Source organism: Macaca fascicularis, chromosome 9, assembly GCF_037993035.2.
Source record: "Macaca fascicularis isolate 582-1 chromosome 9, T2T-MFA8v1.1".
Classification (NCBI taxonomy): domain Eukaryota; kingdom Metazoa; phylum Chordata; class Mammalia; order Primates; family Cercopithecidae; genus Macaca; species Macaca fascicularis.
This window is the reverse complement of record NC_088383.1, coordinates 49619183-49635180: the sequence shown is the minus strand read 5'-3', so window position 1 is coordinate 49635180 and position 15998 is coordinate 49619183. Positions and strand designations below refer to the sequence as shown.

The 15998-nt window shown below is 43.3% G+C and overlaps 1 protein-coding gene across 2 annotated transcripts in view; it reads right to left on the bottom strand.

The window, feature by feature from the left end:
* Nucleotides 1–11338, bottom strand: part of LOC135965071 (POTE ankyrin domain family member I-like) — a 30900-nt gene extending 19562 nt beyond the window's left edge. Inside the window, exons 1-6 of one of the 2 annotated variants that reach the window (XM_065520553.1) lie at nt 10716–11338; nt 10484–10652; nt 5991–6105; nt 5658–5831; nt 2720–2826; nt 1250–1387 (exon numbers count right to left, since the gene is read on the bottom strand). In XM_065520553.1, coding sequence (XP_065376625.1) covers nt 1250–1387; nt 2720–2826; nt 5658–5831; nt 5991–6105; nt 10484–10652; nt 10716–11067 — 1055 coding nt within the window. In that variant the 5' untranslated portion in view covers nt 11068–11338. The remainder of the gene's footprint in view (nt 1–1249; nt 1388–2719; nt 2827–5657; nt 5832–5990; nt 6106–10483; nt 10653–10715) is intronic. The other variant, XM_065520554.1, reaches the window with a different exon arrangement.
* Between the last annotated feature and the right edge of the window lie 4660 nt (nt 11339–15998).

Genomic DNA, 15998 nt, shown 5'->3' with positions numbered 1-15998 from the left:
CATGATTAGTGATGAGTCATGGACGAGGCTTGGCTCTGTTAAGTCCAACTAACCATTGAAGAGATTCTGAGAATTCTCTTCAATGGCTTCCTGTGAGGTAGAATTTCAAAACATTTTAAAATCTTGAGCTAGAGATAGGAGTAGCTTGGACGATTTTCATTATCATGTAAAACAGATCACTCAAGGGGCCAACCACAACTGGGAGTCCCTGCTAGGGGAAGGTTCATATAGGACTTTCTCCTGCCTAAGGTTCTATACAGGATATAAAGGTGCCTCACAGCACAGATCTGGTAGCAAAGAAGAAGAAACAAACACTGATCTCTTTCTGCCACGTTATTTGAACCCCTCTGACCCTTCAGAACAAGCCCACCTGATATCTGCTAGAGAAAAGACCAACAACTGCCTCAAAGGATCTCTGACTATGAAGGTCTCAGCGAATTCTTGGCTAAGATGTGAGTTCCACATTAGGTTCTGAATATGGGGGGAAGGGTCAATCTGCTCACTTTGTCTGCGGATAAAGTCAGGATGCCCAGCAGCCAGAGCAGGGTGCTGGTGCTTTGGGAACAATGGCTGAGAATATAAGCATAGGTATGGGAACTAAAATACGCTGTAACTTCAAAGTCACCGCATGAATTGTCAGGAAGGCTTGAGGGATCTGAATCAGTAAGGGCATCTTGGTGTCAAAGGTCAACCATTACCAGGCAGCAGGACCAGTTTGAGTGGCAACAATGCAGCCACAGAAACAATGGAAACAACAGAATGACTGGAATGTCCTTTTCTGCCTCCTCCTTCTGACTTGATAAAAGGGACTGTCTTCCTTGGATTTAGTGAACCCCTTCGGTTCCTGAAAAATTCATGGAGTATGTAGGAGATAGTCCCCAGAGGACAGTACAAGACTTTCTGCTAAACTGGACATTTCAAGACCCAAATAACTAATCAGAAAAATCAAAGATGTGACACCATTTTTTATCCCATGCATAGGTGTTATACTTGGATGAAATGAACAATGTTGGGATCTCTAAGGATAAAGGTCTTAAAAGTCCTGAGATAAAGAATCCTCCACCCACTGGTACTTCTAACTTGTCTTGCTTTTTTTCTGATTTCTGGCTGATGCAGGGTACTAACTCACTGCCATTCTAAAACTACCTGAACCGAACTATGACATCTCACCTGATACGTAAGACGCAATTGTTATAATTATTTTAAACCTCAATTTAGCATTAACTCCCCTTTTAATGTAAACACTTACACATTATGATGACTAGAAACAGCATACTCTCTGGCCGTCTGTCCAGATAGATCTTGAGAAGATACATCAATATTTTGCTCAAGTAGAAGGCTGACTAGACTTGCTGATCCACAACATACAGCAAGTATGAGAGCGGTTCTAAAATGACAGAGATAATTTCTCCCTTAGGAACTGCAATAAAGTTATTTTTAAAGCTAATTTGATATATTTTACCAATTTAACATCTTGTCTCTCCATGCAGAATCAAACATTTACATGCACCAAAAGACATAGCATCTTGGGTGCTCAAGTGTTCATCTTTGTAAAATAACACCAAGGTTAAAAGAAAGGGACAAAAAGGAAACCTCTTATCTCACTGGGGCATTGCATAGTAGAAGCTACTAATTTAAAGTCCTTTGATGGGCAAGAAACAATGTTAGGGCCACTTATCTGAAGTGGACAAAGATTTAAGTGAAGATTTCATCACAGCTTCCCTAGACTGATACGCTGTAATAGAAAATTAGCTAGAGGGTAACATAAACAAGAGCTCTCTGCATGCTGAAAGCAGTAATAATAATAATAGTAAGAATAGTAGTCACAGGAGTGTCAGTTAATGATGCCAATAAGCATGTACTAGGCACTGAATTAAGTGCCATATATATCTCTCTTACTTATGCACAGTCAACTTTGAAGCATATATTCTCCTGCTTTTCATATATGACAATACATTTGGTGGTAAGTAACATTCCCAAGGTCACACACCTAGCAGGTAAGAAAGCTAGGAATTAAATTCCGTCTTGTGTGAATCCAAAGCCTAGCTCTTTTCTCTTTATCACCCACCTACAGCTTGCCTTCATGAAAGGAAAAGTGTATCCACTTAAAACTATCTTCACTCCCTCTTTCCATACCAATTAAAAATAAAAACATCAAAATACACTGGAAATAAAAAAGGAAGAAAGCTGTTGAACCCACAGTATGTGGGAATAGCAATTAATTGTCATGTAGGGATAAGCTAACATTAATATTCTTCAAAGAAAGCAACTTAAAGCAGAGTCATTGAAAAGACAAAAGAATTTTCAACCCCTACTTATGTTTAGTATAGCATATTTAGTGGAAAAGCATGTAAGACACAGAGGTTAAAAACTGGTAGAAAGAGTTAAGAAGTTCAATACTGAGTCATAAAGTAAACTGAAAGTTAAAGTTCACACTTCATAAAATTAATACGAAATCCCTCTAGCTAACATAAGATCATGTAACCAAAACATCATACAACAAAGAACATCAGTCAATACAATAAGAGAAGATGAATCCTACAAAAACTGTTCTTTATGTTGCCCAGTCCAAATAATTGTTTTTCTACCTGACTGATTTGTGTTGATACTGATCACTGTCCCCATAAGTATACATTAATCTTATTAATTTAACATTTATGACTTGAGTGACTGCTATCCATCTAGTTAACAACACACAGATTGAAAGAAATAACTATACCTTCCATATCTATCAAATGCATTTAAATTAGCTTTTTTCTTGATTAAAAATTTCACCACTTGCTGTTTTTGTTCATGTACGCCAAGTAACAGCGGTGTGAGGTCATGCTGTAAAACAATATAAAGCAAAAAAGAATGTAATTCAAAAAAGTACACATTCCTCAACTGAAGCAGAAACTTTATATAAGATCCTACGGACTTACACGCATACAAAGTAAGTAAAATGTAGCTGCTTCCTTCTCAATCTTCTGTGCTTTCCCACGTGCTGCTCCCTCCCTTGGGAACACCCCTCTCTGCCTCACCACATTAACTCTGATCATCTCAAAAACTCACTTTCAACATTCACTGCTTCCAAGACTCTTTGCTTCTAACCCAGCATTTGGCAAGCCATTATTGGATGATAATATTTTTCCCATCTAAACAAAGAGCTTCTTGAGGGCAGGGGCTGTATCTTTTATCTCTATATCCTCCACCCTAAGAAAAATTGTTGTGTATAAAGCAATAATTTGCATGTAAAATATTTCTTTCGTTTCACATGTTTTACCAAAAGTTCAAGCTCCAACATGCAATAAAAATTGTTATTAATACTCATACTGCCCATTTGAAAAAATTTCCCAACATTTATTTATTTAAAATCTATCTGTATTTAATTTTTCCAGATTGTTAATAGATAATCAGTTCATAGGACTACTGAAACTAAATTAACAGAATTCCTATCTGTATTCTTAATAACTCCATGGTTTCTAGTGTTTAAAACTCCCATGTTGATTATGCCAAAGCTCTACATACTTATGAGACACACTGGATAGTCCATAATACAGCTTCAATTGACAAAAAAAAATTTTACAATTTGCTACAATTCTAATTGAGAAAACTCTGCTCTTAACAATGGCTTACTGACCTAAGTACTTGAATGACAACAAAGAGACACAAAATCCCGAGAGGATCATCCTCTACTGACTCAAAGACTACTCACTGCACATTTCTAAAGACCTTCTGAATGGCAGCGAATAACTGACGGTAGGAAGGAAAGGGTATTACTCTGTAAGCTGATGAATATTAAGCCAATAATATTCATTTTAATGTCTCACCACAGAGATAAAAGTCAGACTAGGCCAGGAATGGTGGCTCACACCCGTAATCCTAGCATTTTGGGAGGCTGAGGCAGGTGAATCACTTGAACCCAGGAGTTTAAGACCAGCCTGAGAAACATGGCAAAAACCTCATCTCTACTAAAAAAAGAAGAGAAATACAAAAACTGAGGTTGGAGGACCATCTGAGCTTAGGAAGGTCAGGGCTGCAGTGAGCTGTGATTGCACCACTGCACTCCAGACTGGGAAATAGAGTGAGACCACATCTCCAAAAAAAAAAAAAAAAAAAAAAAGTCAGATTAATGTAATTGGATAGGAAAGATTTAAAGAAATCAGCACATATCCAACTCCAACTCTTCTACAGATATCTTAAGTTTCTGAGATATAAGAATTTACATATTACATTTATGTATTCAGTGGTTCTTAAGCAGGTGTGTATCCAGATTTTGAGAAAATTGTTGTTGTTGTTATTGTTGATGTTAGAGACAGGGTCTCATTATGTTAACCAGGCTAGACTCGAACTCCTGAGCTCAAGCAATCCTCCCCCCTCAGCCTCCCTAGCAGCTGGGACTACAGCCATGCACCACCATGTCTGGCTTCAAGGAAACATTTTTGAACATACATATCTAGGCTTTACTGGACTTACTCTATCAAAATCTTCAGGAAAAAGCCTAGACTTATTGATTATTTAAAAATTTTCCTGAGGTTACTGGGATGCAAATTTCTAGCTGGAAGCTAGTACAACAGACAGTTAATTCAGTCTCATTTCTCACCCACGTGACCAATTCTCTTTCTTATTTGAAGATTTGGCCAAAAAGAGGAAAGAGTAGGAGACAGACTCATTTGCTGAAAACACCACATAATTTTCCCCGGTAAGAGAAGAACAAGGTCTAGTAAACTCAAAATCCAACTTGATCTTGTTACTTAAAGCTCCTTATCTCCCACCTTCCCATCCAGACATGCTAGATTTGAAAGCAGAGTTGAGACTCTAACTGGCCATTTCTACCAGAATAGGGTACTAAGTCAGTTAATTACTTGTTATTCCCTCTGCTCAAGGGTTTCCCATTACATGACCACCTATTTACTGCCAATCTGGTTCTTCAGAGGCCTCCTAAAATTGATCTCTAGGCAGTTCACAACTCACTAACTCCCTCTCCCAAAATGAAAACTGTCATTCTCTAAAATTGAACCTTGTCTCACCATAAAAAGGAAACAAATAAATGAACAATACACAGACACACACACACACACACAGAGACACACACACGCATATGCACACAACCTCTTCATGGTCTTTTCCCTCTATTACCTAATTTCCAGACTGGCCTTGATATTTCTGATTGCTCTTTTTCCCTTTCCACTTCTGCCTCATGAGCAATCAGAAATATCTTAAGCCTTGCCACTGAGAGGTGCATCACCTCATATCTATTACTGTTTTTTAGGAACTTGCCAAAGCAGCAGGATTTCTATTCACTGAAACATGTTTAAGTGTTCTTGGAGTTTTCATGTAAAACCTATTTCAGGGCAAATTTTGCAATTTTACATTCATTAGGGGGAAAAAAAAAAACCTAGGAGGGAAAAAATGAAAAATAATAAGTATTACCTTTTACCAATTCAGTGTTTTCAAAAAAGTATTTACCACAAGTGCATTAAAAAAAACTGTACCCTCAAATGCTTCTTTGAAAGTAACAATATTTAAAATAAAATCTTAGATAATTAAGTCATTTCAAAATATTTTCATTCAGGTTATGCTTGAGCTTCCAAATATGGAAAACTGGCCCTTACACAGGTCACTGTTAAAATGAATGCATTTCAGTATTTTGAAAAGAAAACTGGTAGATCTAATACCTTGTTTTTTGATTCAATAGCAGCACCATGTAAAAGCAGTGCTTTGGCCATTAATTTATCTTCATTGTAGATAGCATAGTGTAGAGCAGTATTTCCATACTCATCTGGAATATTTGGATCAGTGCCATGTTCTAGCAACATTAATGCACATTCATCTTCTTGGCATTGTACGGCCTGTCAGTGTTAGACCAAAAACAAATTATAAATGCTAGGAATTCAAAGTAACATTCCACAGCTTTCACCAACTAGTTACATTTAAAGGAGAAAACTCATTTTTGTGCTATGTATTGAAATCAAACCCATCTCACACTGATATAGTCGGCTACTGCATACCTTTGTCAGAGCTGTCCTGTTTTTGTTGTCAAGGACATTAAGTTGACATTGTCTGTCCAGCAGGAGTTTTACTACTTCTGAATTCCCATTGGCAGAGGCCAGATGTAGAGCAGTCCTAGGAGAGTGAGAAGACTTTTTAGGAAATTGTTAGTGCACTAGCTACAGGCACATCAATGATTCGTGTAATTACAAACACTGAATAGCCTGCTGTTACTCTGCCTTCAAAACAAACATTTACTTTTCCCATGAAGAAAGCACACTATTTATTACCTCTCATTACTCGCTGTATTAATGAAAGAGCAGCCTATTTGAATAGAAACAGCACAGCCCTTGGATGACATTCAGCTGGGACTGGAACCCTACTTGAAGCTCTGTCGCTTCCCAGCTGTTGCTTAGCCTTTTGGTGTCTCAGTTTCCTCATCAATAAAATGGGAATGAAAATAGTAGCTTTCTCACAGGAAACCACTGTAATGCTTAAATGAGACTCTACGCAAAAGATATAGAATAGTTCCTAACACAAAGAACAGCTCAATAATTGTTAGATATTATAATTTTTACTAATACCCTAAAGACATTTGAATTAAGTGAGATGATACAATTATACCTACATTTTCAGGTATGTTTTAAAGACTACAGGTAACGTTGTATTTCAGTGATTCTAAGATGATCATCATCTCCATGTTGTCTCCACTGAAATACCACTTATAACTCATGATTTACTATAATTGGCGGCATTTAAATAATTCTCTTATTGAGACATAAAATAATGGGGCATCATATAACCCCTGGTGCCTTACATTAAGTAGAATATGTTATAACAGGCCTGGGGCAGTTCCAGTCAGATGACCAGCATTTAGATAAATTTTAGTTCTTAAAAAAACTATGGAATAAGAGGGCTGAGGTGAAAACAAAAACAAATTTCTAAAATAAACTAATTCTTACTTTGGTTTTCAAAAAACTTTAAGCCAAAGAAAACCTGGAAATTCAAATAAACACCATGGGCTCATTTGTTTCAATACTTAGATTTATACAATGTATGTACATCAGATATTTCCAATCTTTCCTATTAGGATTTAAGACTGTTATAAATTTCCTCTTTTTAAAATGGATTTATGAAACTATTTGTGGAGCTTTTTTCAACGTTTACATTCAGGGGTACAGGTGCAGATGTGCCGGTTTGTTACACAGGTAAACGTGCGCCAAGGGGGTTGGTTGGACAGATGATTTCATTACCCAGGCGTTAAGCCCAGTACCCGTTCACTCTATTTCCTGCTTCTTTCCCTCCTCCCACCCTCCACCTCCGACAGGCCCCAGTGCGTGTTCCTTCCCTCTAGGTATCTGTGTGTTATCATTTAGCTCCCACCTATAAGTAAGAACACGCAGTATTTGGTTTTCTCTTCCTATGTTAGTTTGCTGAGAATAATGGCTTTCAACACCATCATGTCCCTGCAAAGGACATGCTCTCGTTCTTTCTTTTATGGCTGCATAGTAGTCCCTGCTGTTTATCTACCACATTTTAGTTCTTAAAACAACTAAAACAGTCTTTATCCAAGACTTATAAATGTTCAAAAAGGCAATTAAAGGTTATCTTTTACTATTTTCTACCTTCAGAAATGTTTTTGTTTGAAAGGAGGGAGGAAAAGCTTCAATTGAGATTAAGTCCTAATGCTCCAACTTTAAATCTCTCAGCTTGCTCATGCCCAGCAGGTAAACATGAAGTTTTCAAAGATGGAAGGATCCTGAGAGATAGTAGAATACGCCTGCCACATAATAGGTGTCTGGCTTATGTCTGATGACTAAATGGACTGAAAGAATGGATAAACGCAGCTTGGGAGTTCAATATTTTTAAAGGAAACTGCTGTAGAGTAGGAGAATACATCTGCAACAGTAATAATCATTTATATTTGCTATTTTAATTTTCATAAGTACATAACTCAACTAAAATGAATCACACTTTTTACACATGTTAACCTATATATAATGAAAAGATAATTATATAATAAAATGTATATACAATAAAATCTACAGGAACAGGTAAACAGAATCTCTCTACTTCTGAAGAGGATAAAAGTTCACAGAAGACAGCCATCCACAGAAATAAAAATAAATAATAGAATGTGAGAAATTAGTTGTATCTATGCAAGCAGCATATTCCTTCTCTTCCCAAGGATTATTTCATTACTAATGAATCTTAACTAAACTTCAGATGTTCATTGCAGAAATCACAGATAAGAGAAAGGAAAAAAATTCACTTACAAATCCCCAGAAATAAGTTTGATTATATTTTCTACATATTTTCAGCTAACACAAGAGCAGATTATATTTGTGTATATGTGTAACAAACTGATTTTTTTCTCACTTGATATAGCAAAGTACATCTTTGCATGTCAACATATCTCTGTATCTACTGACGCCCTCAATAGTTACTTATTATTCCATCCTATGGATGCACCAAAATTTGTTCATAAAATCTATGAATTCTTCTAAATACACTGCTGTTTTAAGCAATACTAAGAAAAACAGATGTATCTGTTTCGTAAAGATATTTCAGTATAATGGAATTGATCAGTAAAAAGCATATACATTTAAAAAATGTGGTTCTTACCACTAAAGTGTGTGTTTGAAAAGCTGCAGCAACTTAAAACTTTGAACAACTATATATGTACCACTGTTCTTCATCCTCACAAACTTTGTGGATAAAAAACAGTATTTCATTCCTTTTTTTTTTTTTTTTTTTTTTGAGATGGACTCTCACTCCATCGCCCAGGCTGGAGTATAGTGGCGTGATCTCGACTCACTGCAACCTCCACCTCCCTGGTTCAAGCAATTCTCTTGCCTCAGCCTCCTGAGTAGCTGGGATTACAGGTGCATGCCACCATGCCCAGCTAATTTTCTGTATTTTTAGTAGAGATGGGGTTTCACCACACCGGCCAAGCTGGTCTCACACTCCTGACTTTGTGATCCGCCTGCCTCAGCCTCCTAAAGTGCTGGGATAACAGGCGTGAACCACTGCACCCGGCCTTTCACTCCTCTTCTAACTTAAGTAGAAAACAGTATTTCATTCCTCTAACTTAAATTCCTTCTCCTACCAGGAACACTGTTTTCCTACGTACATAGGTCACTGGTAGATACGCTAAAAAGTACTATGCCCAATTTTAGAATGCTTATTTTATTATTACATCTGCATATATAGGCCGGGCACAGTGACTCACGCCTGTAATCCCAGCACTTTGGGAGGCCAAGGTGCATGGATCACAAGGACAGAAATTCAAGACCAGCCTGGCCAAGATGGTGAAACCCCATCTCTACTAAAAATAAAAAAAAAATTAGCCAGGCATGGTGGCAGGCGCCTTTAATCCCAGCTACTTAGTAGGCTGAAGCAGATAATTGCTTGAACCTAACAGGCAGAGATTGCAGTGAGCCAAGAACACACCACTACACTCCAGCCTGGCCAACAAAGTGAGACTCTGTCAAAAAAAAAATATATATATATATATAAATATATATATATATATATATATATATATATATATCTGCATATATAAATAGGCATTTGTGTTTTCTTCTGGTATGTTTCTCCTTTTGTATATTTAAAATTTTTAATCTATACTCTTATTTTTGTGACATAAAAATCTAGCTAGTTTTCTCCAAAAATGAATTATGAACAATCCACCTTTTTTAAATAATACAAAATATCACCATTATCAAGTGCTAAATTCTTACATATATTTGGGTATTTCTGGATTTCCTATTCTGTTCTACTCATTGATCTTTTCAGCTGTTAGTAAACAATTTGTGGAAATAGCACATGCACATTTTGATATCTGGAAAAGCAAGTCTTTTTCCATTCTGTTACAAAAAAAATAATTTATCACAATAATAAAAGACAGCATGTGTAAAAACTCTAAAACTTTCCTATTTTTATTTGGCTTAGGTAAAAGTGATAAACAGAAAAAGCTCACATCTTCAGAAAATTCAATCTTCCTTTTCAAGCACACAAACCTTCTTGCCATTTCAGTTTCCTTCTAAGGTTCCTCAGTAAAGAACATATTTACATAGGGTACATCGATAAAAAATCCATACTGGATTTTATTTGAAGAATATTTAGCCTTGAAGTTGATATGTTATGGGGCTTCGTTCTTAGTTCTCAATATACACTTTTCTATAATACATAGAACATTGCTTTAAAATGTGTACATTAAAAATAATCCGCTGCATCAACTTAATTTTTCGAGTTAAATCACTTTAAAACCATTTATTAGTGTTCTGTGAGGGAAATTATAATTGGATTGGAAATCAGCTCAAGTTTTGTTTTGTGTTGCGGCTCACGAAGGGACCTGTGCCCTGACCTCTGACCTCGCTGAGGTTTCCACACCCAGGGTGGTATGGGGCCTGCGGAGACAAGAAAGCCAGGTCCCCCTCCTCCCCCACCAGGAGGGTATGTCCCCATCATCCCCCCACGTCCCTCCTCCTCCCAGCCCAGGCCCCGTTACCTCTTTTGCTTGTCCGTCTTGTTCACGTCAGTGTCCCTGAGCATGACGATGAGATCCTTTCTGGGGACTTTACCCCACCAGGCAGCTCTGTGGAGCTTGTCCAGATCTTCTCGACGGACGTGGTACCTCGGCTCCACGAAGGCGCTATCGTCGTATTCTTCCCAAGCGCCTACGTTGCTCTTGCTGCTCCTGACTGTCTTCACAGCGGAGTCATCCTGGTCTCCAGAAGCGCCCAGGTTGCTCTTGCCGCTCCCCCTGCGGCAGGGGAGGCAGTGGCAGCACCACTTGGCCATCTTGCTTCTGAGTGTCTTCATAGCAGAGTCATCCTGCTCTCCAGAAGCGCCCACGTTGCTCTTCCTGCTCCCCCTGCAGCAGGGGAGGCAGTGGCAGCACCACTTGGCCATCTTGCTCCTGCGTGTCTTCCTAGCGGAGTCGTCCTGGTCTGCAGAAGCGCCCAGGTTGCTCTTTCCGCTCCCCCTGCAGCAGGGGAGGCAGTGGCAGCCCCACTTGCCCATCTTCCTCCTGAAACCAAATGGCTTCTTCACAGAGGACGCAGCCGGCATGGAACCGACTTCAGCCACCATCTGCTTTTAACAGCAGATCCCGTCTACCAACCAGTTTCACCAACTAGCAGGTAACTCCGGGTTTCCGATCTGTTTGAAGAGAAAGATCAATCCCAGCCAAAACCTGCCAACCCCAGCAGGGGAGCCCAGCCCACCCCACCCAGGGAAAACCCACGCCCACCCAAGGAAGGGCCACCCCCCCCCCCCAATAAAACACCCAGCCCACCCAAGGGAATGCCAAACCCAGCAGAGAAAAGGTCAAGCCCAGCAAAGGAACTAGGGAGGAAAGGTCAACCCAAAGGAGAAAACGTCAATCCAAGGAGGTTCCAGGAGGAACAGAAGGCCAAGCGACCGACGCCAAGCCAAGCAAAGAACGCAAAGCCAAGCCAAGCCGCTACGCGCGTGTGCCGTGCGCGTGCAAGCCGTTACAGGCCAGCCAGTTACCAGTTACGCGCGTGTGGCGTGCGTGTACAAGCCGTTACAAACCAGCCAAGCCGTTAGGCGTGTGGCGTGCGCGTGCAAACCGCTACAGGTCAGCCAGTTACGTGTGTGCGGCGTGCGTGTGCAAGCCGTTACAAACCAGCCAAGCTGTTAAGCGCGTCTGGCGTGCGCGTGCAAGCCGTTACAGGCCAGCCAAACCGTTACAGGCCAGCCAAACCGTTTCGCGCGTGCGGCGTGCGCGTGCGGCGTGCGCGTGCGGCGTGCGCGTGCGGCGTGCGCGTGCGGCGTGCGCGTGCGGCGTGCGCGTGCGGCGTGCGCGTGCGGCGTGCGGCGTGCGGCGTGCGGCGTGCATCTCAGGTGGCGCCAGTGCACGTGGCACAGACAGTGGCGGATCCGTGCAACCCGCATGGTTAAGTCTTGGCGCCACGAATGTCACTGACAGCCTTGTGTTCCCAGCAAACTTTGCCGAGTCATAGGAGCTTTCAGGCCATTGAGAAGCCTCTGGTGGGGGAAAAAAGCCTCTTGAAGCAGGACTGGGCCTGAGCGCCTGGAACCTGAGGATGCTGACAGCCTCCTATGAAGAAAGCCCCCAAGACACTCCTGGCGGTGCTGTTGTGCCTGGCAGCGGCTGCAGCTCGGAACTCGGGCTGAGGGAGCTGGCTGCAAATGGCCTCAAAATCGCGGAGCACAAGACGCCCACCGAGCCCAGTGCCTGCCTGAGGTGCCTTCCACACTTGCTCCTCTTTGGTCGGCACACAGAACACGAGGCCATCAGCGAGGGGGCACTTGCGGTCACAGGATCGCGGCCACCTCCTGCCCCGGTGCCCCCTGCCTGGTGTCCAAGCCAGAGCCAACAGCTGTGGGGCTTCTGGCCTGGGGGGCTCTGCTCCACTGGCATGCAATAGGGTCAAGGTGCAGGCTGCTGTGTCCAGGCTGGCAAGAGGAGGCTTGGAGGAGCACCTCCCACGGATGGGGAGATGCAGAAAGTCACCCCCCTGTGCAGATCCTGGGAACACGACACTGTTCCCGCCTCCCTGGTGCTGGCGTCTGAGCTGGACCAGGGCAGTGGCACCTCAACCCTCCTGCTGCATAAGCTCCTCTTGCTTGATAATAAACTAAATTTTGAATGAAATAAAAAGAAAAAAGACACACACACTAAATTTCCTTGTCCCTCTGTGATCCCGAACCAGGAAGCAAGGGGAAGCCTGACCTCCTGGTCTCTCCCCCCAGCTGCAGGCTGAGCAGTTTCCTCCAGTTGGGCTCAGTGGGACCGGGCTGCCCTTCCTTCCTGCATGGACATCCCCATATCTTCCATTGCCCCATACAGAGTGCCATGATCCGGGTTCAAATCCCGGCTCCAGCACTCGCAGCCTGAGTTACCTGGCAAATGCCTTGCCCCCAGGCACCTGCTGTCTGTGTCCTTCCTGACAGGAGGGACAGGAGGTGCTGTCCCTGACATGAAGTGCTGTAACAGTCAAACAAGCGGAGCACGAGACGCCTGGGTGGGGGCATGAGGATAAGCCAATCTCTTCCCGGCAGCTTTGGGTCCCAGGGCACCCTCAGTGGACAGAGAACCCAGAGATGCCACAAGGCTTGAGCTGCATCCCCGAGTTCCAGCCCAGCCATGCCGGGCCCAGGGGTACTTTGGGCACTAAGTTGGGATGAGGAGGGGCCAGGTGACACTCCTGTGTTCCAGGATCTGGTCAAGAGGGTGGTACCCTGTCACTGCCTGGCTCCACCTGGTCCCAGTGGAACAAGAAGAGCAGGAAGCTTCTAGCACCCACCCTCTGGGCCACCAACAGCCAGATCCACAGTGTGGTTACCTGAGTCAGCACCACCTGCCTTGGGGACCGGAGCATGAAGGCCCAGATATGACCAGCACAGTGGGGCAGAGGATGCAGGTGGGCAGGATGTGCTGTGCGGATCCAAGGAGCCCCTCTCTCGAGGCTGGGGCATAACCTCTCCATCTTATTGACGCATAATATTTTACCTCTTTGTAGGGTACATACTGTAGCAGGACGAGCCGCAGACAAAATTCCTCAGACACCGGATTAAAGAAGGAAGAGGTTTTTTATTCGGCCAGGAGCATCGGCAGACTCGCGTCTTAAGAGCCGAGCTCCCCCAAAAAGAAATTCCTAGCCCTTTTTAGGGCTTACAACTCTAAGGGGTCCACGTGAAAGGGTCGTGATAAATCGAGCAAGCATGGGAAATGTGACTGGGGGCTACATGCATCAGCTAACAGAACAAAAAGTTTTACAATGCTTTTTTCATACAGTGTCTGGAATTTACAGATAACACAAGTAGTTTAGGCCAGGGGTTGATGTTATTATTATTACTTTGTTTAACTCATAGGACTGGGTAGTGGTGCCAAGGTTGTCTGGCTATTTATCTTACTTTTGTTTCTCTCTCTCTTTTCTCCTGTCTTTGAACTAGGCAAGGTGGGGGGAGGAGGGCAGCAGTAGTAGTAGTGGTCTCCTTCCTTAATACAAATGCTTGTTACATGCATAAAATGTGTATTCTGGTTACTTCGAATATTTACACATAATATTGTTATTTAGTCACCATAGTCTGCTGTCAAACATTACAGCTTATTTCTTCTAACTGCAGGTCTGTACCCAATAGCCAACTTCTCTTCATTCTCCCTTCCACACCCCGTCTTCCCGGCCTCTGGTACTGCCATCGCATTCTCTGGGTCCATGAGATCAAGCTTTTTTTGGCTCCTACATGTGAGTGAGAACCTGCGGTATTTGTCCTTCTGTGCCTGGCTTATTTTACTCAATGACTTCCAGATCTACCCTTATTTCTGAAAATGACATGATTTCATTATTTGTTATGCCAAATAGTATTCTACTGTGTGTATTTAGTACATCTTACTTATCCATTCATCAGTTGAATACTTGCATTGACTCAGTATCTTTGCTATTGTGAATAATGCTGTGATAAACACAAGCATGCAAGTTACCCTTTGTTACACTGAACTTTTTCCTTTGGAAGAATACCCCTCCCCCACACACCCCCACTCCCCGCCCAGTGAGATTGCTGGACCATACAATAGCTCTCGGTGTTTTTAGAATTCTCTATACTTGTTTCCATCATGCTTGTACTGATTTGCATTCCTACTGACAGTGTAGCAGAGTTTCCATTTCTCTGCATTCTCATCAGCATCTGTTATTTTTTGTTTTATTAATAATACCCATTCTAAGTGAGGTGAGATAATATCTCGCTGTGGTTTTGATTTGCATTTCCCTGATCAATGATGTTGAACATTTTCTCATATACATCTTAGCTATTTGTATGTCTCTATTTCTGTCCTTTGCCCATTTTTAATGGTATTGTTTTGTTAGCTGCCCCCGCAGCCCATGGCCCATAGCTACTCCCACCTGAGCACGCCTGGGGGCCTAGCACAGCAGCTCCTCGCCTGGAATCCAGCATATGCCCTTCCGGACCCGGGCAGTCCTCCCGACGCTCTGCCCAGCCCTGCTGGGAGGGTAGCCGCTGGGTTGGTGTGGCTGCAGGCGGAGACCTTGCCTGCCCTACTCAGCCTCCTGCACCAGCGCCGGGGAGGGTGTCCAGCGCATGGGAAGGTGTGGGCTGGCTTTGAACTCAGGGGAGCTGGAGCGGGCAAGCTGGGAGGGGACCGTGGGCAAAGCCATGGGCTATGGGCTGTGTTCAGGAGGAGGTTTGTGGCCCACCAAGCCTGTGGTGGTGGTTAGGGACGTGTAGTCACAGGACTGGGCAGGGCCTGGACCAGTAGCCCAAAGTCGGCCTCAGCATTGGCACAGCAGGACAGGCCTGGGAGGCCCACTGCGAGGACTGGACTGGGTGGAGGGTCTGAGGCCCTGGCCAGAGTCACAATGGGGCACAGAGCAGGGTGGTTGGAGAAGCCTCCTAGGGCAGAATAAGAGAGTGAGGACTTAGGACTTAGGGGAGTAGTAGAGGAGGAGTTGGGTGTGCCCCCTAAATCTCATAACATACCACTAGGTGCTGTGGGGTTGTCCTTGTCCCCACCACACAGGATGCTGACATATCTGCCACCTTCACCGCCTTCAGGCCCAGATGACTCACCCTGAGCAGTTAGAAAAGCACAGGGAAACATTCATCCTGTAAGAAGCTCGGGAAGCCACTTCCCTTCTCAGGACACCTCCTCAGGCAGCAGAGGCCAGGCTGGCAGGGAAGGTGGGACAGCCGGAACATTCCTGGGGCTGCCCTGACACCTGGTGGCGGCCCTCAGAAACCAGCAGCTGCATGGAGGAAGTGCCAGCCAGCAGGAGTGCAGGAAGCGGGAGAGAGGAAGGAGGAAGGGGAGAGAGCAAGTCCATTCTAGACCAGTGGTCCTCAAACTTGAACCTGCAGTGGCATCACCCTGAGTGCTGTCCCTGACTTGGGAAACTGCTGGAAAACTCGGAATTGCTGGAGAATCTGCATTTCCAAGAGGTTCCCGGAGGCTGCTGTGCTGCTGGTCCGGGACCAAGCCATGGGTCTGAGAAAGGAATGAAGGGATGTCTGCGCTC